Consider the following 23,011-nt stretch of genomic DNA (forward strand, 5'->3'; position numbering starts at 1 on the left):
TATCACTAAACATTGACGGTGAATAACAGTCATAACAGCATTATCTCACCCAGACATGGCAATGGCAGCTGCCCCTTCGGGGGCTATAAGGTAAACTATTCTGAAAGGACAAGCTTATGTTAACATACTTAAACCTTAAAACTTGGTAGGATCTACAAGAACATTTGTACACCCTCCACATGTTTGTTACATGCTGACGCCTCATGTCATACCGAACCGATGTTGTGGCAGAAGGGGAAAAATCTACACTTTCAAATCAAACTGTTGAATTGAATCTTGTATCATTGGTTCGAGTGATCATGTGTATATATACAGGGGCTGAATAATACGTGTACAGTAATGTGCTCGATTTACTCCAGGTTCGATTTTGTATTTCGTATATTTTTTATACTACTTTAGCTTTAATCGATAAAGGCTGGTTCGACGAGAAGGTTTCACAATCCCAGGCTGAATACATGCAGCCTATTATTACTAAACAGGGGTAGCTTAATCATTATTTACAAGTTGGCGATGTTTATTTCATACCTCGTAAAATAATGTTGATTGAATCACCGAAATCTGTCAGGGAATCCAATCTTCATTTTCAAAAAGATGTTTCGTCTCAATCTGCTATATAGTAGCAGTTTCTGTAATCGTGTTTCTGAGTAAGGGAAAGTGCGACTTTGTTATTGAGGTAGTCTCATGCTTTGAAGCCAACCGCTTTTCGTCAAAAATTGTCGGTGGCGCCGAAGACCCACGTTCGATTCCCTAAATTAGTATAATCTGTGAAACCTATTTATGATGTGTCCCCTTGTGTTATTGTTGGAAATTGCGTAAAACTAAACTAATGTACTCATTCGTTTAATTTATTTCTGTTGTTCTCTCCCATTTCAGTCAAGTATCCAGAAGCGAACTTGAAAACAATGGTTATTGCGTCATCAATGACGTCGTCAGTCACACAGACTGTGATGAACTTATCAGCCAATACAAAAGTTGGCTGGGCACATTTGAGGACCACGACTGGCCAAACCATAGACGCTCTCTTATATATCAGTATCGGATTGGTCATTTTGGTGCCACGTGGTCTGCTAGGTTAAAGGTGAAACCAGTATTTTCTTCTTTGTGGAAAACGGACAAGTTGTTGACCAGCTTTGATAGCGTGGCTATCTCGCGTCCTCCAGAAGAAACTGACAAGGTGTTTGATAATGGTCAAAACTGGTTCCACATAGACCAGAAGGTGTCACGCGAGGGCCTCCACTGTTACCAAGGGGCGCTATATTTAGAAGAATCTACAGAAAATGACTTTTGTTTCCGTGTTTTGAAGGATTCGCACAAATACCACAGTTCTTTCTTCGATCATTACAAGCCAGCTCGAGCAAAAAGCCTGAAGAGCGAATTCTACAAATTAACAACGAACCAGGTCAGTTGGTTCAGAAAAAAGAAATGCAAAGAAGTTAAAGTGTCAGTTCCAAAGGGAGGCATGGTGTTGTGGGACTCTAGACTCGTCCATGACAACGTCCCACCTGTGTCCAACAGGCCAAATGAAGATAGGTGGCGCTTCGTTGTTTTCGTATGCATGACACCAGCAATCTGGGCAGCACCGCGGGACATAGCGATGAAGCAGAGGGCGTACAAGGAACTGTTGATGACCAACCATTGGCCATCACAATCTCTCGAAATTGTGCAAAGTTTAAGAGAACCGTCACACAGCGGAAAACCCATGTACTGCATCGATAACATGCCGGAAGTAGCCCAATCAGAGGAAGCGAAGCGATTGGCTGGAGTGTTGGACTATGATTTTGAAAATGGCCGATCAAATGGCCCCAAGTTGACACCTGTCTGGAACCCGCCCCGAGATTAGGTAGTAATGTTCTGTGTTAAAAATAGGATTCAATATCAATGGTAATAGGAAACAATATTGATCTGACAGGATATAAGTGACAATTCTCTTCAAACTTATTCAAACTGGAAAATCTGTTATTTTGCAAAACATACAATGCAAACATAATGTTCAGAATCCCAGAAAACCTCCTTGGAAATTTGATGCCAACTTAGAAACAATACAGATATATCTCGCCTGTTTCGCAAGGGTGTAAGTAGGAGGTAGATCCTGGATGGAAAGCACATGAAACGTGACTTTTGGTTGGTTATGCTCCACATTCTAACTTACGTGATATTCTCAATAAAATCGTCTTATAAATCATTTGTCTTGTTTCTTAACTTATTTATGTTTGATTCCAAAGAATGTTTTTTATTCAACTTAGTCATGCCATTTCACAGTAGGTCACCGGTCTTCAACGCCATCTTGATATTCGTCAGTGTCGCTTGATAGTTGTGGAAGGACTGACAGTTGTTGAAGACATGGCCATATCTGACAAGAAATTCAGTCATGACATGCAAATAAGGTGTTTGTTTGCTTCCTTTTCATAGATATGTCAACGCCACATAAATATGAGCTCGAAACACTACACCATTCCTAGCTCCACGATAAAGTATACAGATACAATAGGTCATAACGCCACGAAGGCTTCAATGATCGGGACCAGAGAAACCGGTGATTAGACAGTCACATGTAGTCGCCTTCTTGGGGTTGATTCTATCTGAATAGCCTGATGTTGAGTAATACGTGCTTGTCAAGGCCAATTAGTTGTACTAGTCACACGGGCATTCTGGACAGTAGGGCATGGCTGAAGTGAGTGAGTGAGTTTGGTTTTACGCCGCTTTTAGCAATATTCCAGCAATATCAAGAGGGACACCAGAAATGGGTTCATATATTGTACCTATGTGGGGAATTGATGAAAACACTTGGTGACGCACAAGAGCATCACTGTGGTGCCGACAAACGAAGCAGCGCAATCAGGCACCACGACCGTCTGTTTCCGGCACTCCTAAGGGAGGCAACTCTGTCTATCAAATATCGTGTTCCCATATCATTTGAGTATTTCTAAATTTTAACATGTGTCTACATCCTCATTCATTCATTCATTCATTCATTCATTCATTGGGAGTATGGTTATAAGCATTCTTTAATGGTCACGTCTGGGTGCTGGGGTAGCCTTGGTCACGTCTGGGTGGTGGGGTAGCCTTGATCACGTCTGGGTGTAGGGGTAGGTTTGGTCACGTCTGGGTGTAGGTATAGGTTTGGTCACGTCTGGGTGATGGGGTAGCCTTGGTCACGTCTGGGTGTCTGGGTAGCCTTGGCCACGTCTGGATGGCGGGGTAGCCTTGGTCACGTCTGGGTGGTGGGGTAGCCTTGGTCTCGTCTGGGTGGTGGGGTAGCCCTGGTCACGTCTGCGTGGTGGTGTAGCCTTGGTCACGTCTGGGTGACTGGGTACCCTTGGTCTCGTCTGGGTGGTGGGGTAGCCTTGGTCACGTCTGGGTGGCTGGGTGGGCAAATGGTTGAAGTTCCACAACATCGTATTGCAGGAAATATACGACGAACGACGTAAAGCCTTATTGAGTCAGTCAGTTCGGTTGTTTCCCTATCAGCCAGACACGCTTTGGTTTAACTGGGAAATTCACTCACTCACTCACTCACCTCTACATCTGACGGCAAGCAGGTAGTCTAGGTACATAATCAGGTTTTGGTAACCCCCGACGTTCAGCATATGTTCTGCATCCGGGTCAGAGGCCAATATCATTTGCTCGTAAAGGTCAATCTCCCCGCCTATTCCCACAACAAAAACGGTGACGTTGTTACGATGGAGATCTACGGCTGTGGAGAACGTTTCAAACTTCGTGTCAGAACCGCCGTCAGTGAAGATAATTGCAACCTGTAAGAAATGCATATTTCAGAGCATTCGTCATCACTCGTCCGTTTCCGTAACTTGTCCCAGAAAACACGAGTGGGCCACGGAAGATTTAGGTGCAATAATGTTTGAGGTAGATTTCTTTTAAAAATTGATATGCAGAAACGCACTGAGCCTCGATCCAATGATCCAAAGTGAACGTAGCGCACTCGTAAGTTTACGGTAAAACTATACGTTCACCTTTACGCTACAATCGTTTGTTGAAGGGGGTTCCAGTGCATTGTGTAGATGTAGCTCAAGCCAGTTCCTTGCAGGTAATAGGAGCAACAGGAACGTATATTTGGCCTCGACTACCAGTGTGTGAATTATTTTATTTATAAAACCATTGAAGATGTGTTTCATTTTCTACTTTTCATTGGCTTTCATGTAAAAATGACGCTTAGTCTCTGTATATTAAATTATACATTACGATAGCACAGATAAATTTGATAGAAGGACATGTAGCTGAAGCTGATTTCAAGAGCATCGCAATGATCACAACTCCATCCCTCCGTCTGTTAGAAAGCTGCTTCTATTAGAGATCGGTGCTCGCATTGAAAATGCGGTACTCTCATCTCAAGCATATGACATTTCATATCAAACGTCTTTGTCATGTCTAGCATTCCTAGTTAAGGTACATAGCCGCTCATATACACGGAGGTTATGAGGCACCTCTATAGGTAGCATCTCAGACAACTCTTTACCTCACATTCGCGCACCAGTCACGATTATTGTGCTCGAAAATCATATGAATGACCCTTGACTATAAATTACCTTTACGGCGCCATGTCTCCGGTCACCTTGAAACCAGTGGAGAGTTTGGTTCAAAGCCAAATGGGTGAAAGTGTCTCCTTTTACGTGAATCTTATTTAACCCTGTATCGATAGCATGCAACAGACTGGCTTTGTCCTTGAAGGCGTGAAGGTGGACGATATCCGTTAGTTTGTCGTTGAATGTCATCAAGCCGATGTCTGACGCGTCGTGGGAGACGTTGAAGCTGTCCACCAACCTATGGGTAAACTCTAACATTTTCTTCCAGTCAGACTCATTGATGCTGCCAGAATGGTCCAGGATTAGTACGATGTCCTCTTTGGCACCGCAACCTTTGAACAAAGACACTGACATGAACCACCGAGGACAAACACTGACACTACCGTGGCTGAAGTTTGCAATGTGTGTATATTTAATATATGTTAATTTCATTTGAGATATCAGGTTCACATTAAAATACAGATTCTAGTACTTCCGTTGTGCTGAGTCCAAAACCTGTAGCTTCTACCTGAGCATGCGAGGCGGCTGACTTGGTGTGCTGGCCATTAGGTGCCTCACTCTGAGGGTGTAGGTTCGAATTCCTGCATGAGTGAGTGAGTGAGTTTAGGTTTACGCCGCGCTCAGCAATATTCCAGCTATATGGCGGCGGTCTGTAAATAATCGCGTCTGGACCAGACAATCCAGTGATCAACAACATGAGCATCGATCTGAGCAATTGGGAACCGATGACATATGTCAACCAAGTCAACGAGTCTGACCACCCGATCCCGTTAGTCGCCTCTTACGACAAGCATAGTCGCCTTCTATGGCAAGCATGGGTTGCTGAAGGGGTATTCTACCCCGGGACCTTCACGGGTCGAATTCCGGATGAAACTCAATACAAAAAGAACACTAGAATCTGTCTTTACTGAGAAATTTGGTCACTTCGCTTTCTAAATTTTGCAGACATCTGCGTTTTTTACTTTTGAAAATAAATAAATTTCTGGAAGACGTTCCAGTCGTTACACAGACACAGAATGTTGTCACGTTTTCTTGTCACGTTTGAATACAAAATATATTTTGTTTACATAGACGCGCGTGAAGTACCAACTATAAATATACTTCACAAACAGCACGGGAACGGGAACTCTCCTTTGGACGCATACCATTTCTTAACACAACGCATATGATGCACGTGCGAAAGCAGTAGTCCCGTGGAGTGCCTTTCTTGATTTTGACAATCATCTTGCATCACACGGTTAATAATAAAATAATAATAATAATAATGTGTCCAATTATACAGCACCAAACTCAACACTAGGTGTGCTAATGTCGCTAACAATTAATCAGTAGCTTAACTCATTATTGACCCAGCGTGCCTGTTTGACGCTAGAAGGTTGTAGTCACATGACTTTTTCATTAGTTGTTAGTGCTTGTTTCTAACCGGGATTTTTTTGTTTGAAAATAAATATTGTACACATGCAAATTTTACGTCATACACCAATCATGTTTGACGAGCAATTACTGTACAGACAAGTGTGGTCATAGGGAATTGGTGAAGCGCTCTCAAAACATTCATTATTATCATTTCATCATTGACTAGCTCCAACATTAACTAAAAATGAAGATCTACTTTTTTTAAGACTATATCAGTAAACTATGCTACTACAAACCTACAGCAACTACAACTTTTAGGTCTTTATGATCGTGGATGGTTGTACATATTTCCACTGAAATATGCAGCATGAATAGAAGAAAACATAAAAAGAGGGTGTTCTTTAGCTCCTTGTGGGTTGTGCCGTGTGTAAGCTGGTGTCAAAAGGTTGTTCCATGTTTCAGGTAACTTTTACCCGAACACTACTGACTCTTTACCAAGGTAGTTGAGAAGTTTGGGCCCGGCACATGGATCTGGAGCCACCGTTGGTGTTTGCCCTGAAATCAGGATACACAGCGTCATGTGGCGACATCATTGTAGTAAGATGAATGTTAACGTCACTGCACGGCCCTCTGATATTCTGTATTGAATGTTTTATAAAAAAACTAGTTTCTTCCAAAGACAGCCGCATAAAGTGTGTTTACTTCAGTTTATACAAGCCAAGATACTTATTCAGAGAGAATATTTAATCATATACATATGAGCCTGGTGTTAAGTTATCATTTACACTCTCACTCACCCTGGCAACGACTCACGAAAATATGCTCCAGTGAATAATGAAGGTCGTCAACAGAATCTTCTATGATCATATGAGTCGTGTTTGGACTTGTCACGATCTTTTCCAGGTCTCCAGTCAAACCTTTAAAATTCCCAATTCCAATGAACACTATCTCCACTCCTCTGTTCTTCAGTGCGGTAGCTTCTGACACAGCAGTCTGCATGTCATCTAAGTTATCTTTTGTTAGTATCACAAGGAACTTCTTTGCGCCCTGTCTTTCCTGTCTTGACGAAAACACAGCTCTGTCGACATGTCGGAGTCCTTCTCCAAGAGATGCTTTCCCACCTGATGTACCATGTCTCCTTTCTGCACGAGCAAGACGAAAATAGAGATAGTCCCGTTTACCACCAAATTTTAAGTGGATAAGGTCAGAGATATTTTGACCAAAATACGTGTAGCCCATCCTGGTCTTATTCTCGGCAATATCAAAGGTGGCTGCCAACACGCTGGCAAACATTTCGAAGTGGTGCGCGTCATCGTCCTTGACGGAGTGTGAGTTGTCCACCAAGAGTACGACATCATTCTGTCCACTGCATCCTTTGAAGAGATTAGAGTGAGTGAGTTAGTACAGGATTTACCCAGAGTATGTGTACTCAAAAGAATGGTTGAAGTATTTGTTAGTTGGTGAGGATAGTAAGATCTCTTAATGTACGCCTTGAGTGTATGCGCTAATGTTCGTTGTAAATATTTGCACTTCGTTGATGCTGTAAGTAAGTATTCATAGTGTCTGCTATTTGTACGTGATCTGAATATACGAGCGCACCTGCACAAAGCGTTAACGTTCTTACATTCAGATGATTTTATGCTTGTGTTTGAAAGATGGAGAAGGGCCAAGAGGTGCAAAAGGTGAGTAAATGATCTGAATACCTGCGCAGGGCAGATGTTCTAAGGATAATCACTAAAGGTCTTCTTACCAAGGGAAGCAAGGGCGTTGTTCAGGATCTTGGGAGGTTGTATTGATGCTGGTGGGGGGAACGTCGGGCAGATGGTTGACGGCATAGGCGATGCTTTAACAGTAGACGTAGACGTATGGGCAGACTTTGTGGGAGTGGTTGTAGCAGACGCTGTAGTAGTTGGCGTAGTAGTAGTAGTTTTGGTAGAAGTAGCAGGCGTCGACGTAGTTGTCACCGCTGGTGTTGCATCTGCAATGGTGACTATTTAGAGAAACCTGCACCAAAACTCCGACATCTACATTGAGATCTAACATATGTTATATTTGGGGCTACACGTTCTACAGTGATGTACAGATTCTAGTACTTTGTTGGGTTGGATCCCAACCAGGATTCGAACTCATGCCACCAGAGTCAGGCACCTAATCGCCAGCTCACAAAATCGGCCGCGATGGCTGACCGGGTTAGGTGGATGACTTTGGATGCATTATGAGTACTTCTTTGCTGAGTTACAGAAAGCTTTTCATCTGTCACTATGGTGGTGGGGGTAGCCAAATAATCAAACCGTGTGATCGATGACCCAGTAATTTCCATTTCTTGTGTTCCACATCGTTATATTGCTAGTCAGCCAGACTCAGATCGGGTTTACCCCAATCAAGGTGACATGCTTTGATTTTACTGGAAAGACAAATCAAATGTGATGATCTTTCACTCACTCAATCACTCACTCACTCACTCACTCACTCACCTCTACATCTGACGGCAAGCAGGTAGTCTAGGTACATAATCAGGTTTTGGTAACCCCCGACGTTCAACATATGTTCTGCATCCGGGTCAGAGGCCAATATCATTTGCTCGTAAAGGTCAATCTCCCCGCCTATTCCCACAACAAAAACGGTGACGTTGTCACGGTGGAGATCTACGGCCGTGGAGAACGTCTCAAATTTCGTGTCAGAACCGCCGTCAGTGAAGATAATTGCAACCTGAAAAACAAACATGCATATTTCAGAGCATTCGTCATCACTCGTCCGTTTCCGTAAATTGTCCCGGTGCAACACGAGTGGGTCACGAAATGAAGGTGCAACAATGTTTTGGGGCGTTTTTTTTTTATATAAATGCATACACTGAGCTTCGTGCCACGAAGCGAGTAATGTGCTACGACAGTCGTACGTCTCTGATAAACTTGCGATCACTTTCACACTATGATCGCTTGTGGAATGAGGTCCTGATGCAATACCTCACGAATTATAATAATTACAATGTGTCATACAAATTTAAATGGAAAATAAAATGTCTTTCAAAAGTAGAACATTGTTGCAGTGTCAAATTCAAGACAGACATCGTCAAGAGACGTATTATTATTATTATTATTATTATTTAACCTGCATTCTATATCTTTATCTCTACCACAGTGTACATTGTCTTGTCAGCTACCCTGTTCCTCTTAGTCACTTCCATTAATTACTGTGTATGACATTCACGGCATTTGTTGGTCATCCAGCTTGACTGTGTCTGTGATCACATCAACTGTATAAGGAAGTGCTATTGTTTCTCTATCTGTTCATCGTTGAGTCTTGGCCTGTGTATTGTTGTCAAAAACTGTATACATATGCTCACATCTGTATTGTAGAAGTGGAGTCCGGTATTCCGGTTGTCTGTGTAGGGACGACCGCAAACAGGATCATGCTGCGCGTTGGAAACGCCCTGGTTGTTGAGCTGACCTCCGCTCACCTCATTCATGTATACTTCTTTGCCATGTCTTGTGTAACCAGCTAAAGAAGTTTGAACTCAACTATCCATTTGTCTTTGTCAACGTACACTTCGAATTTATTAAGATTTAATTCCCCGACGACTATGTACCAGCGCATATTTGTCTCACTATTGTATTTGGCCTGAAGGACTGCATCATGCACTCGTCTAGGGCACCAGCGACAATAGTTATTTTGTATATTACCTCAGTGTTATAACTGTTTCAAGGTAATCCTGGCTTGTAATAGAAGTGACCCGTGAAGCAGCCCATGCCCGCCACAAAAGGCTATTAACGGGATCGGGTGGTCGGGCTCGCTGACTTGGTTGACACATGTCATCGGTTCCCAATTGCCCAGATTGATGCTCATGCTGATGATCTCGGGATTGTCTGGTCCAGACTCTATTATTTACACACATATACATATAGTTAGAATATTGCTGCGTGCGACGTAAAAATAAACTCAGTCGCTGTAAGATATGTAGTTCGAACCCCTTAGAAATAGCAACAGGAACATATGTTCATCGTCGTCGAGAAGTCCAAGTTTGAGAATTGTCTACCGCAGTTCCCGTAAAGGGATCTGAAAGCCCAGTAAAAGTATAGGTGCCAGGCCGCTTATTAGAGGAAATACGGTACACCCATTCACACTCTCGTAGAAGCCGAACATATGTAGACGTTCTATTCCGCCAGCGTTTCGAATCATTTCTTGCATCTTGCAGCCATAAAGTGGAATGGTTTCTCTGAGTAACAGCAATTCTCCGTTCTTTCATTTGTATTTTGTTAGAGCAAACTGTTGGGAGTCGCTTTAGGGGTGTATCGGTTATTTCTTTGTTTTAACAGAGAACTCATTTCTTGCAGCGCAAGTTGAGTTGACTGGTTTGATAGAGCAGAAGGTGGTGCATCGGTGGTGTCTGTCTTTTGTGTCCAGGCAGTCAGCGAGAACAATTTGGTATTTGTCAGCTGTGGGTGAAATTGGTTTGGTAGACAAAATCAACTATTTTGTCGTTTGCTGAAACTCAGTGGTACCCTACAGATTTTACGGTTCCTATAAAAGACATCGAACAATGGTTTCTAATGAAAAGTTGCATGTATGTTCTTTTGTATCAGACAATAGGCCTGTCTCTGTCTGGCTCTGTCTCTAAAGGATATCCACAGGGGACATAACACACAGGGTACGAAATAATGTTTGGCCGGTAGATGGCGCGAGAGTTCATTTAATGCAGTGTCTATCTACTTAATTTGAAACTGTAATCTAAATACGTAAATTTCTAGGTATAAATTATACGCTAGCTAAACTTATGGATAATGGTTAGTATCATTGAGAGAATTACATTATTTATCATCAGAGACGTGTGGTGTGCCTTTAAGGACTGGGTGTAGTTCTGGTTCAATGATAGGTTTGTAAATTTACCCTTGAATTCAAGTTACCTTTACAGCGTCATGTCTCTTATCCCAACGGAACCAGTGGAGAGTTTGGTTCAAAGCCAGATGGGTGAAAGTGCCCCCATTTACGTGAATCTTATTTAACCTTGTATCGATAGCATGCAACAGACTGGCTTTGTCCTTGAAGGCGTGAAGGTGGACGATGTCCGTTAGTTTGTCGTTGAATGTCATCAAGCCGATGTCTGACGCGTCGTGGGAGACGTTGAAGTTGTCCACCAACTTATGAGTAAACTCTAACATTTTCTTCCAGTCAGAATCACTGATGCTGCTGGAATGGTCCAGGATCAGTACAATGTCCTCTTTGGCACCGCAACCTTTGAACAAAGACACTGACATGAAGCACTAAGGACAAACACCGACACTACTTTGGCTGAAGTCCATATCCGTATGTTTTATAAATGTTATTTTTGGGATTACTCTTTCACAATAAAATATACACTCTAGTACTTTCGTTGAGTCGAGTTTATAGTCAGCCACCAAACCAACTCTGCCATTTCAGCTTCCACTAAAGTTAACTAGGCCGCTGACTCTGAGTGCTGTCGATTAGGCGCCTGGTTCTGAAGGTTTGCTTCAACATCAGTATGGGATTCAACCCATCAAAATAATAGAATCTGAACTTAACTGAGGAAATGCAATTCCAAATATGACATTTGTTACAAGTGACCACTTTCTGATTGACATTGTGCATTTATCTATATTTTCTGCTATGAAAATTCGTGATAAGTTCCTGTTGTTCAATAGACATAGAAACTGTGACGTTTTCTTGTCATGTATCAACACAATGTCTGTTTTGTTTGCATACACGTGAAGTAGCGAGACTAACAGCTAGACCCTGAAATGAACATATACTACATAAAAAAGTTAAAATAAATGAAATACAATAGAAAGGAGCCCAGAGACTTTCTTCAATTCCTGAAACAGTGTGCAGTAATGTGCACTTGCCACACACTGGATACGCATTGGACAGATTTGTCTCAGACCTGCTTTGAGCAATATTCCAGCAATATCATGGGTGGGGGTCACCAGAAATGGGCTTTACACATTGTACTCGTGAGGGGAATCGAACCCGGATCCTCGCGTGATGAGCGAACGCTTTAACCACTTGGCTGCCCCACCGCCCCTAGCTTCTTGTGAGTAGTGCCGTGTCTTAGCTGGTGTCAAAAGAAGGTTGTTCCATGTTTCAGGTAACCTTTACCCGAACACTACTGACTCTTTACCAAGGTAGTTGAGAAGTTTGGGCCCGGCACATGGATCTGGAGCCACCGTTGGTGTTTGCCCTGAAATCAGGATACACAGCGTCATGTGGCGACATCATCGTAGAATGTTAACGTCACTGCACGGCCCTCTGATATTCTGTATTGAATGTTTTATACAAAAATAGTTTCTTCCAAAGACAGCCGCATAAAGTGTGTTTACTTCAGTTTATACAAGCCAAGATACTTATACAGTTCAATATATTGCCAGTCTTTCGTATAATAGCACAAACTTTATAATACTTAGAGAGAATTCCTAACTATATACATGTAACTTATAGGTGATATTAAGGGTAAGGTTATGGCGTCTTATCATTTACACTCTCACTCACCCTGGCAACGACTCACGAAAATATGCTCTAGTGAATAATGAAGATCGTCAACAGAATCTTCTATGATCATATGAGTCGTGTTTGGACTTGTCACGATCTTTTCCAGGTCTCCAGTCAAACCTTTAAAATTCCCAATTCCAATGAACACTATCTCCACTCCTCTGTTCTTCAGTGCAGTAGCTTCTGACACAGCAGTCTGCATGTCATCTAAGTTATCTTTTGTTAGTATCACAAGGAACTTCTTTGCGCCCTGTCTTTCCTGTCTTGACGAAAACACAGCTCTGTCGACATGTCGGAGTCCTTCTCCAAGAGATGCTTTCCCACCTGATGTACCATATCTCGTTTCTGCGTGAGCAAGACGAGAATAGAGATAGTCCCGTTTACCACCAAATTTCAAGTGGATAAGGTCAGAGATATTTTGACCAAAATACGTGTAGCCCATCCTGGTTTTATCCGGGGCAATATCAAAGGTGGCTGCCAACACGCTGGCAAACATTTCGAAGTGGTGCGCGTCTTTGTCATTGACGGAGTGTGAGTTGTCCACCAGGAGTACGACATCATTCTGTCCACTGCATCCTTTGAAGAGATTAGAGTGAGTGAGTGAGTGAGTGAGTGAGTGAGTACAGGATTTACGCAGAGTATGTGTACTCAAAAGAATGGTTGAAGTATTTGTAAATTTGTACGGCTAGCACGAGGGGCGGTCAAAAAGTAGACGATTTAACTACATACACAGTGTTGAAAAGCTTCCAATGTATTTTGAAGGAATCATTAGCAAAGCCACGTGTCGGCTTAGTCATAAACGAGATCTTTGTCATCACAACACATGAGATCATAATATTTCTTCAAAACTGCTGATCTTTGAAAATGCTATGCACTCAGACGATATCATATAAAATATGTTCAGCATAGCTCTAAATGATTTCTCGTCATTAGCTGCATTCAAAGATGCTCTCTCTCTCTCTCTCCCTCCCTCTCTCTCTCTCTCTCCCTCCCTCCCCCCCCCCTCTCTCTCTCTCTCTCTCCTTATACTCCTTCTAACCCTTGCAAACACGTCGTAAAGCATGATCTGTTGTACAGCGACCCCTGTCAAAAGGAAACCTGGAAATCGTGAAAACGAGGCTCAGCCGAAAGGAAAGTTTGACGGTCTGTTAGGGAATTGATATTATGTCTCATTGTGCGTTACAGAATTACACTATTTACTTATGAAACAAGGAACTGGAATTCAGTGTGAGTTGTTTGTGATGTCTATTTTCACTTCGACATGAGAAAATTTGGATCAGCTGGAAGGTAGTTCATTGTCTGAACAGGTATGTGGGGACCGGGAGGCTGGAACCAATTTACTGACAGGTGGTGTGTAGTAAAATGAAACAGCAAATTTGTAGCATTTTCTAGCTGGGGCTAACTTTTATACGCCTCTTGTTAGTTGGTGCGGTTAGTATGATCTCTTAGTGAACGCCTTTAGTGTAAGCACTTACATGTTGTGCAGGTGAGTCCTGGTATTAGTACGTGATCTGAATACTTGCGCAGGGCACATGTTCTTAGGATAATCTCTGAAGGTCTTCTTACCAAGGGAAGCAAGGGCGTTGTTCAGGATCTTGGGAGGTTGTATTGATGCTGGTGGGGGGAAAGTCGGGCAGATGGTTGACGGCATAGGCGATGCTTTAACAGTAGACGTAGACGTATGGGCAGACTTTGTGGGAGTGGTTGTAGCAGACGCTGTAGTAGTTGTAATAGTTGTAGTAGTTTGGGCAGTTGTCGTCGTTGTTGTTGTCACCGCTGGTGTTGCATCTGCAATGGTGAACACTGATAATCTGCTGTGTTCGTACTGGTCATTCAGAAGTTAAAAAAATCATAACAAAACATATATTCACTGGAATAAAGAGTTATCTTCCTTACTTAATGATGATAACAAATGCTGTAACCACAGTGAGCTGCTTACAATGGACATTGTGCATGATAATACTTTTTGATCAGTAAACACGACGGCAATCTACTTAAAGAGTGCGCTGTACACATTTCAGACAAGAGAACTTGAAACTTTTTTTCAGTTTAGAGATTTCCAATTTGCCTGCATAATTGACATTGTTCGATGATAAGTCTGTATTCTGTCCTACAACACGGTGTTCAACGTGACATGAACTGTCTCATCTGACAGCATTCTGAGTAACACGTGTGGCACTCCACATTGCCAATCTGACGTGGCACTCCACATTGCCAATCTGATGCGGCACTCCACATTGCCAATCTGACGTGGCACTCCACATTGCCAATCTGACGCGGCACTCCACATTGCCAATCTGACGTGGCACTCCACATTGCCAATCTGACGCGGCACTCCACATTGCCAATCTGACGTGGCACTCCACATTGCCAATCTGACGTGAACGTAAATGGGTGGAATAGCGGTGAGTGTCATGGTGGAAAGCCTGGGGTTTTTTCTGACAAGTAATTCATACTTTCAAATCTCAATGCATCCATATATCCAGGACATTGTATGTTTGCTGATTGGTGACTCACAACTTCAACACAACTCTGGAAGCCGTTGTACAAAGAGATCCTAGCGGTAATTCCAAAACTTTAACATAGATGACTCTTGTCTTTGGGCATGATACTGCTGTGTTTCACCAACCGTGTTTTTCGGTGTTTTGGGCAATGTTTAATTTCAGTCAAACTCAGTGAATATTGAATCAGTTGCTTCACTGCAAGTTCCAACATGTCGTTTAAAGCGCACATTAAGCACATAAAAAGCTGAGTAAAAATGAAATCATCACGTTTATGTGTAAATATGTTAGTGTGTTCCCATACTTTCTCATTATAGTGTTTTATCTATGGAATAGGAAGCCTTACCTTTATGACACTCGATGTTGCAGACCGATGTGTTGCAGCAGTTGTAGCAAAGGTCCACCACGTTGTCAGTCTGCCGCTTGGAGACGTATTTTGCATCACATTGCTGAAGAATATTTTGCTTAAATTATGCCATGATAAAGCTTCACCATAACCTCACGGGCACCTGTCAAATTTATCGGCCGCCGGTGATGAAGCGTAGACGTGTAGGTCAAATATGACCGTAAACAGAACACGGTAAAATAAGCTATTACTGATTGGATGAACCTTCAGCGATAACTACCATTGCCTGACACTGCTGCAGTGTGTAGAGCCGCATTCACAGGTGACACGGATAGAGAAGAAACATTGTCTTTTATCCAATGTCATGGAGCCTTACTTGTCAGGGAAGCCAAAGGAGTACGTTTCAATTAGAGTGAGTGAGTTTTAACTACACGTCGCTTTTAGCAATATTCCAATGTCAAATATTGCAATGTCACGCTGGGGAACACCAGAAACAGGATTCACATCCTTCACATTGTACTCATGGGCCTTCGGCGTTTAGAGCGAACACCTTCACGATGAAGCTACTCATCGCCCGTAGTCTCAGCTGAAACAGGTTGTTTGATGAGTGCGTTCCGGTATTTCTTTGTGTTCTTTAACGCCGCACACACAAATGTATCAATCATATGACGGCGGTCTGTAATTACTCCAGCCTGATCCAGTGACTGACAGCATGAGCACTGATGTAGTCAACTGGTAAACGATACCACTTCACGTACAGTGGCAATATGCTGATGGAGTGAAGAACTGTATGCAGTCCATTAAGTATTTACGTGTAAGTCGAAACGATTTACACCGAAACCAGAGCATCCCAGTTACCCCTTCCATTAATAAATGTATCTTCAATGTTCATACAGGCTGGGAAATGCCTTGAATGTTCTGGTCAGCCTTGATTTTCACTTGCCTGTACAGTCACAGTGCTGGCACGTGTAGAAACACGTGCTTATGTTCATATTGCGTTTAGATCTGATGGTATACTGGATTTAATATGAAGGTGACGACTAAGGTTGACAGTCCAACTAAATACCTTGAAAAAGGCGTCAAACAAAAACCTTGAAAAAAGCGTCAAAAACCTTAATAAGACCTTGCTCGAATACCAGTTTGAACCTTGGTTTAGGAAATGCAAAATTATTGTGACACGAAATATTTCTAACAACTAGCATGTAGCTATTTCAAGCTTGACTGTTAAATGATCATATAATCTGGTATAGCAAAAAAAAAAAAGAATTGAAAACAGTCAGAAATGAGTTCCTGACAAAATGATCGTACCGATCTCTTAACGCAGCCTGCAGCATACTGTTGCCCAAAGGTGTCTGTAATCTTCTTCTCAATGTAGCACACCTGGGACAGCAACATCAATGCAAATAATGTGATCAATCTGCTCCCATAGAAATAGTAAATATAAATAACATTAAACATCTATTGTATATTTGGCGTGTTTGAAGGGGAAGGTATATACCACAATACAAATGTCTGGGAGTCAATATCATATGCTTGTTAGGATTATAACAGAAGAGTGTGTCATATTATGAAGTTTACTCACTGCAGGAAAGCGACACCTGGCGGTACAGTAGTCTCAGATTACCTAATGATACATTGAAGAGATTGGACGTAGAATGAGTGAGTGAGTTTAGTTTTATGCCGCATCCAGCAAACTTCCACCTATATGGCGACTGTCTGTGAATAATCTTGTCAATCCAGTGATCAACATCTGCGCAACTGGGAACAGATGACGTGCGTCAACCAAGTCAGACCAACCGATTCCGTCCGTCGCATTTTACAACAAGATCTTCACCGGTAGATTGAAGTCAGGTGAGGACAGTGGAGTCAAGTTAGGTTGAATCAAGGTTGTAATATGATAAAGAAATAATTCTAACTAATGTGAAATCATTTTATGAATTTTAGTTTCATCTCACCTCGTCCGGTTTGGGAAACCTTTATTAAGAACATATAATTTCTTCCTTTGTTTGTTTGTTGCTCAACCTCATATTCAGTATTATTCCACCAGCTGTGGCAGCGGTTTCACAACTCAAGTCTGGATCAGACAATCTAGTGATTTAACTTCGCTATACGCATTTGGGATACGATACCACGCATCAAGCAATCAGCGATCCTGATCACCCCATCTCTCCTCAGTCGCCTCACAAGACGAGCATGGCTTACTGAAGATTCTAACGAGGATCTTCACGGGTAAAGCGTCTCTGTGAATTTCCTGCACAATTTTGGATATGAACTAAGAAGAGTTACGTGTTTTAGTGTTAGTAGCCAATGGCCGTGTACCTCGTTAGATTCACAGGTTTCTAGATGTGTACAGTAGGTCATGTTCAGCAGACCAGAACAGTGGACACATTCCAGTTTCCCGTTTTCTGGCACAAATTAGAAAAAAGTATTATTTTCTAATACTTTAGTAACTATTTACTTTTCAAATAAACATGTCCAATAAAAATATAATATTTTCAAAATTTGCAATTATAGCTATCACTCGATGATTTTAAGTTTATGCTGCATGAAGGAGCATCCCAGCTTTAGTACGTCAGTCAGTAAATTATCAGATTTCGATCATACGATCCAGTGATTGATATTATTCAGTCACCGGGTCTGGCTTTAATATCTATGCAGTCGTCATATACGACAGGGTGCCAGGTCACGTGACTACTCTTATTTCTAGAAGTTTTCGTTACACAGAATCGTTTCCTTCACAATACTTGTTTAAAAAAAATGAAAAGATTACTTTCACTTATTTTACATGTTTCTGTTTACTTCATATCTTCTCAAACTTCACCGCAAGTGGTGAGTCACCGTTCACTAGTCTATATACTGTTGGCAGGTTCACTGATTAAATATGTGTTACCTATTCCCCCACACAGGTGTTTGTTGCAGAGGTCTGTATCACAACACTGTATACACAGGTGAGCGGCGATGTTCTGACGCTTCCGACCAATGAGCACCTGGTTTGACTGGAGAGGTCTGTGACGTGCCTTGTAGCCAGTGGCAGCACACGACTGGGGGTTATCAGAAAGGTTATGGTGACACAGTGGAGTGGTGGTGAGACAGTGGGGTTTTGGTGAGACAGTGTAGTGGCAGTGAGACAGTGGGGTCATGGTGAGACAGTCGGGTGGTAGTGGTGAGACAGAGGGGTTGTGGTGAGATAGAGGGGTTATGGTGAGAGAGAAGGGTTACGGCGAGACAGAGGGGTTATGGTGAGACAGATGGGTTATGGTGAGACAGAGGGTTATGGAGAGAGAGAGGGTTATGGTGAGACAGTGGGGTGATGGTGAGACAAAGGGGTTATGGTGAGACAGAAGGGTTATGGTGAGACAGATGGGTTATGGTGAGACAGAGGGTTATGGAGAGAGAGGGTTATGGTGAGACAGCGGGGTGATGGTGAGACAGAGGGTGGTGGTGAGGCAGTGGAAAGGCGTTGAGACAGTGGGACGTGGGTAGATAGTGGGGTTGTGGTGACACACTGTGAATGTGGTGAGACAGTGTGGGGAGACAGTGGCATTGTGATGAGACAGTGTAGTGACATACAGTTCAAACATTCAGCTGATCAGAGATTCCGCTGCATACGTACGTGAAGTGATGAGAACGCCCATTTCAGACAAGCATGAAGTGATCAGAGCTCCAATTCAACACACATGAGGCAGTCAGAGTCCTGTTTAGACATTCAGACTTTCACAGTTAAATGTACATGAGCTGATCAGAGATCCCCGTTCAGATACATATGAAGCTATCAGAGTTCCAGAGTTCCAGTCCCCTACTGATGAGCTTTTATACAGTGATGACTGTCCCCTACAGATGAGCTCTTAAACGGTGATGACTGTCCCCTACGGATGAGTCCTTACACAGTGACGACTGTCCCCTACTGATGAGCTCTTATACAGTGACGACTGTCCCCTACTGATCAGCCCTTATACAGTGACAACTGTCCCCTACAGATGAGCCCTTAAACAGTGATGACTGGGCCGTTATACATTGACTGATGTCATCGTGACGGGCAATGATGGTGTTCCCTACAGCTACAACAATACTCACAGAAGTCAGCCTACAGCCGATGTCGTACAGGGTGTGCCCGAGATCTGTGATGTATTTTTCAGTAACACAGATCTGAAACATTATTTGGCAGATGCTTTTCAATGCTTTACTTTTATTTCCCAGTCCAGAAATTCAGAAGGTGACAGCGGAGTTGGTGAAGACGGGTCTTCCAGTGTAACTTATATTTATAATAAGGCTGAACAGTTCGAGACTGAAAATTGTCTTTGTCCTATGAAGATAAATCAGGTTTGCATAAATTGCTTTGCTTAAATAACTCTTGTACCTCTCACCTCATTCTCGTCGCAGATTACAAATTTTGTGCAGTCTTGTGGTTTGCTCAGTCTATTGCACTCCAAGCAGCGCACGCGGTCACCTAGCAACATGAAGTCCTCGTCAAAACACATAAAGAAATAGATCAATCAGTTTATGTGATTTAACATTTGAGGGAGTTAAGGAATCAGAGTCTGTTTCATTATTTTATATGGTTTGTCTCCGACACCACAGATCTGAAACTTCATATTGATATCCTGCATTGTAAGTACAGGTTTTCAGTTGTTTCTACATCTACGTGGCAGTGATATGCATTACGTCACAATGGCCCAAGTGTAATACATTGTGCATTATTCAGTTACGCAGTGGTGTGCTATATTTAGACAGAGTTCTGGAAGCTACTACAGAGTACTACCATACCATGGCTTATTCTGTGCTGGATTTGGAGACTATTCTAGCATATTTAGGGATAGGTATCTCTTGTCTCTCATCTCACATGCCAAGTTACTAGACGGCCTGTGTTCTCACATGCCAAGTTACTACACGGTTTATCATCTCACATGTCAAGTTACTACACGGCCTGTCATCTCACAGGCAAAGTTACTAGACGGCCAGCCAGTTTTGCCTTCTGGATAATCTATGAGGTGTTGTTATCAGTGTTCTTGTGTTATATTGCTTTTACATATGTAATATCATTGCGATATCTTAGTATTGAATTGTAATGATTTGTGAACATGATGTATGTTAGAATACAGTTGTTGATCACATCCCGTTTATTTGTTGTTTGCTGTTTGTCGCTCACAGAGACTGATGTTTTTGAAACTGTGTGTTTGTGTGCATGTGTGTGAGAGAGAGAGGGAGAGAGAGAGGGGGGGAGAGAGAGGGAGAGAGAGGGAGAGAGAGGGAGGGAGAGAGGGAGGGGGAGAGAGTGAGTGAGTGAGTGAGTGTGAGAGAGAGGGAGAGACCTTACCTTCAGCAAGGTGAGCTAATCCGACAAACACCAAAACAGCTGAAACAGAAAGTCTTGTCGACTTACACATGTCTCTGGTTATCTAGTCGAATATTATGAACCTTGGGCATTTATGTTTAAGAATAAAACGGCCCTTCAACTATCATATCTAGGTTTATACACTGTAGTTGATAAACTATAACCTGACATGCGGAAGAAGGTCCGCACTTGTTTTTTAGGAATTTCAAATAACTTGTTTTTAAAAATGTGTTTATTGTGGCTAACATGTCACAGATATTAAGTACGTGTTGCCACTTTTCAAAATATTCATGCTTATTTTATTTCCTAAATCACTTGGTGTGTACTTTCTTTGGTACTTCAGTTCATATTAGTTAAAGACTGCGTAATTATTTGAACAGTGTCATGACGTAATATGATTATAGCATGAAGTGTAGGTTGTTTTAGGATATACCAGGCATTCAGGTGAACGATATTATGAGCAACGACTGGCTCCACCAGCAATGAATATACGCAACGAGCCTTGCGCGATTTATAAAGTCGCCTTTCATTTCTATGGTGTACAGCTGTATGTAGTGCAACCTGGACACCATGTGAAAATCATTCTCCATCACCAACATTGCCGCATGTGTTTAGATTATCTTAAAACTAGACAATAAAATGACAATCTGGACAATCTGGTAATTCTTTTGAATGAATTAAGGCTCTGGCTGGTTTGGTTGTTGTTCAATGCCGCACTCAGCAATAAATGGCAGCGGTCTGTAAATAATCGTGTCTTGACCAACAAATCCAGTGATCAACATCACGAAAATCGATCCACGCAATTGGGATAAAGTGGCATGTGTCAACCAAGTCAGCAAGCCTGACCACCCGATCCCGTTGGTCACCTTTTACGACAAGCATCGGTTAATGAAGATCAATTCTAACAGAGATCTTCACGGGTCCCATATTAACTGTGTATTACGTCACGTCATTGTGTATTACGTCACCTAACGTCAGGCATGGAAGTGTCTTTACGAATATAGATATACGTGTGATGTTCGACATTTAAATTTAAATGATGATACAGGCTTGTTGTTGCATAAACACAATATACATGTGAAATATTGGAATGCACGCTGAGGATTCCTGGTGTTAATATCACCCGGGTCTAATAGATGCCGGTTGAGCCACATGTTTACAGTAATATTCCACTGAACAATCTATATATATTTCCGCTGAAACTTAAGTGCTGGGCCTCCAGTAAGTACCGTAAGAGCCGGCCCATATTAAGAACCGAATCTGAGAGTTTGCTGAATTATAGTCTATATAAAGGATATACGGTACCTCGAGTTATCCGAGGTTCGATAGAAAGAACAAACAACATAAGGATACCATTCCACTTTGAGACAACCATAGCACATGAACGCTGGAGGCAACAGTGTCCGCCTGTATGTTACATAGTGACTATCACTTCTGCCATAACCTGTATTAAGTTGACATGGAAACCATTAAGCTGTGGAAGCATTTTCATTGTGACTGATAAAGGAGAATATAGCTGACTAAGCAACGGTTTTCTGTCATGTTTGTGCCAGATCAGAAAGTGTGTTAAAATACTTACAAAATATCAAACTTCTGTCCATTTTCCACCACCTTAGCATAACCTACATGTAGACCAAAGCTTGGAAGGAGAGACTTTGTTCTGCACTTTACATTAAATTATGTAGACCCGAAGATAAACTATCACACAAGAGGTCAGCCAATCCTTTCTTGTTAAAATTATCTGGAAATTGTTGTAATATTTGGTACAGGTTAGTATCGTAAACGGTTCGGGTAAACATTTTTCTTGTGTCTATGTATAAATGTATATTTCCGCGCCAGCAATCAAGATGGTACTCTTCAATGGCTTCAATGGCCGTGGATCTGCTTTGACTGCTTTACTGACGACACCAACACGACTGTTTCTAAGTAAAATATGGTTATTATGAAAACGCTTATTACGAACTGAGGAATATCAGGTCAGTTTTTATTATAGTCGAAATGCGCTAACCGAACAGCGATTATTCTGAACTGTAATATGAGATTTCATTGACTTCATTATGACCGCAGCTTATTACTTAAATATGTCATTTGTATCCGTTACCTTGTGTCGCATAGAACCAACATGTCCGGCAAACTACTGCTATTACGAGCTGAAAGTAGTGGCCCCTCAGAGTTCGTTACAACCGAAGTTAACTGCATTGATAATGATTACCATACCTACATCAATCACAGTTATTCGAAGAGTCGAGCATGTCCACTTACAGAGAGGTGGTCATCAAGTCTTTCATGATGGCTTCAGATACAACATAGTGTAAAGGTGCTAAAGGTGTTTACCACTGGTAGATACTATTATTAAGAGTAACTGAAAGTGGTTCACACCAGAGGATCTTCTTCTAGATGTGTCTGACCACGGGATAGGGACTTTGGTTTTACAAAG

General features: G+C 42.1%; 2 protein-coding genes across 2 annotated transcripts; one reads left to right on the top strand and one right to left on the bottom strand.

Moving 5' to 3' along the window:
* Positions 1 to 11: 11 nt before the first annotated feature.
* Positions 12 to 2,182, top strand: LOC137268023 (uncharacterized). Its single transcript, XM_067802517.1, has 2 exons — positions 12 to 90; positions 874 to 2,182. The coding sequence occupies exons 1-2, from the start codon at positions 56 to 58 to the stop codon at positions 1,838 to 1,840; spliced, it is 1,002 nt and encodes a 333-aa protein (XP_067658618.1). The 5' UTR covers positions 12 to 55; the 3' UTR covers positions 1,841 to 2,182.
* LOC137268024 (von Willebrand factor A domain-containing protein 2-like) lies at positions 2,183 to 22,274 on the bottom strand. The gene is made up of 19 exons (XM_067802518.1): positions 22,154 to 22,274; positions 20,557 to 20,595; positions 19,607 to 19,689; positions 19,317 to 19,388; positions 18,133 to 18,283; positions 17,562 to 17,647; positions 16,551 to 16,622; positions 15,243 to 15,345; positions 13,962 to 14,183; positions 12,396 to 12,971; positions 12,028 to 12,087; positions 10,796 to 11,124; positions 8,369 to 8,603; positions 7,645 to 7,872; positions 6,692 to 7,267; positions 6,390 to 6,449; positions 4,542 to 4,870; positions 3,518 to 3,752; positions 2,183 to 2,350 (listed from the first exon to the last, which is right to left on the bottom strand). Exons 1-19 carry the CDS (start codon positions 22,191 to 22,193, stop codon positions 2,295 to 2,297), a joined length of 3,552 nt encoding a protein of 1,183 aa, XP_067658619.1. The 5' UTR covers positions 22,194 to 22,274; the 3' UTR covers positions 2,183 to 2,294.
* Positions 22,275 to 23,011: the final 737 nt, after the last annotated feature.

The sequence above is a fragment of the Haliotis asinina genome, chromosome 16 (assembly GCF_037392515.1).
Source record: "Haliotis asinina isolate JCU_RB_2024 chromosome 16, JCU_Hal_asi_v2, whole genome shotgun sequence".
In the NCBI taxonomy this organism is placed as follows: Eukaryota; Metazoa; Mollusca; class Gastropoda; order Lepetellida; family Haliotidae; genus Haliotis; species Haliotis asinina.

Excerpts from the sequence above, each read along its gene's own strand:
- LOC137268023 (XM_067802517.1), top strand. The coding sequence starts at position 56 with ATGGCAATGGCAGCTGCCCCTTCGGGGGCTATAAG. Across the intron at positions 91-873 it reads GCCCCTTCGGGGGCTATAAG|TCAAGTATCCAGAAGCGAAC; the intron begins GTAAACTATTCT and ends CTCCCATTTCAG.
- LOC137268024 (XM_067802518.1), bottom strand. The coding sequence starts at position 22,193 with ATGCTAAGGTGGTGGAAAATGGACAGAAGTTTGATATTTT. Across the intron at positions 19,690-20,556 it reads ATTAGCTCACCTTGCTGAAG|GTGACCGCGTGCGCTGCTTG; the intron begins GTAAGGTCTCTC and ends TCATGTTGCTAG. Across the intron at positions 19,389-19,606 it reads TAATCTGCGACGAGAATGAG|ATCTGTGTTACTGAAAAATA; the intron begins GTGAGAGGTACA and ends ATAATGTTTCAG.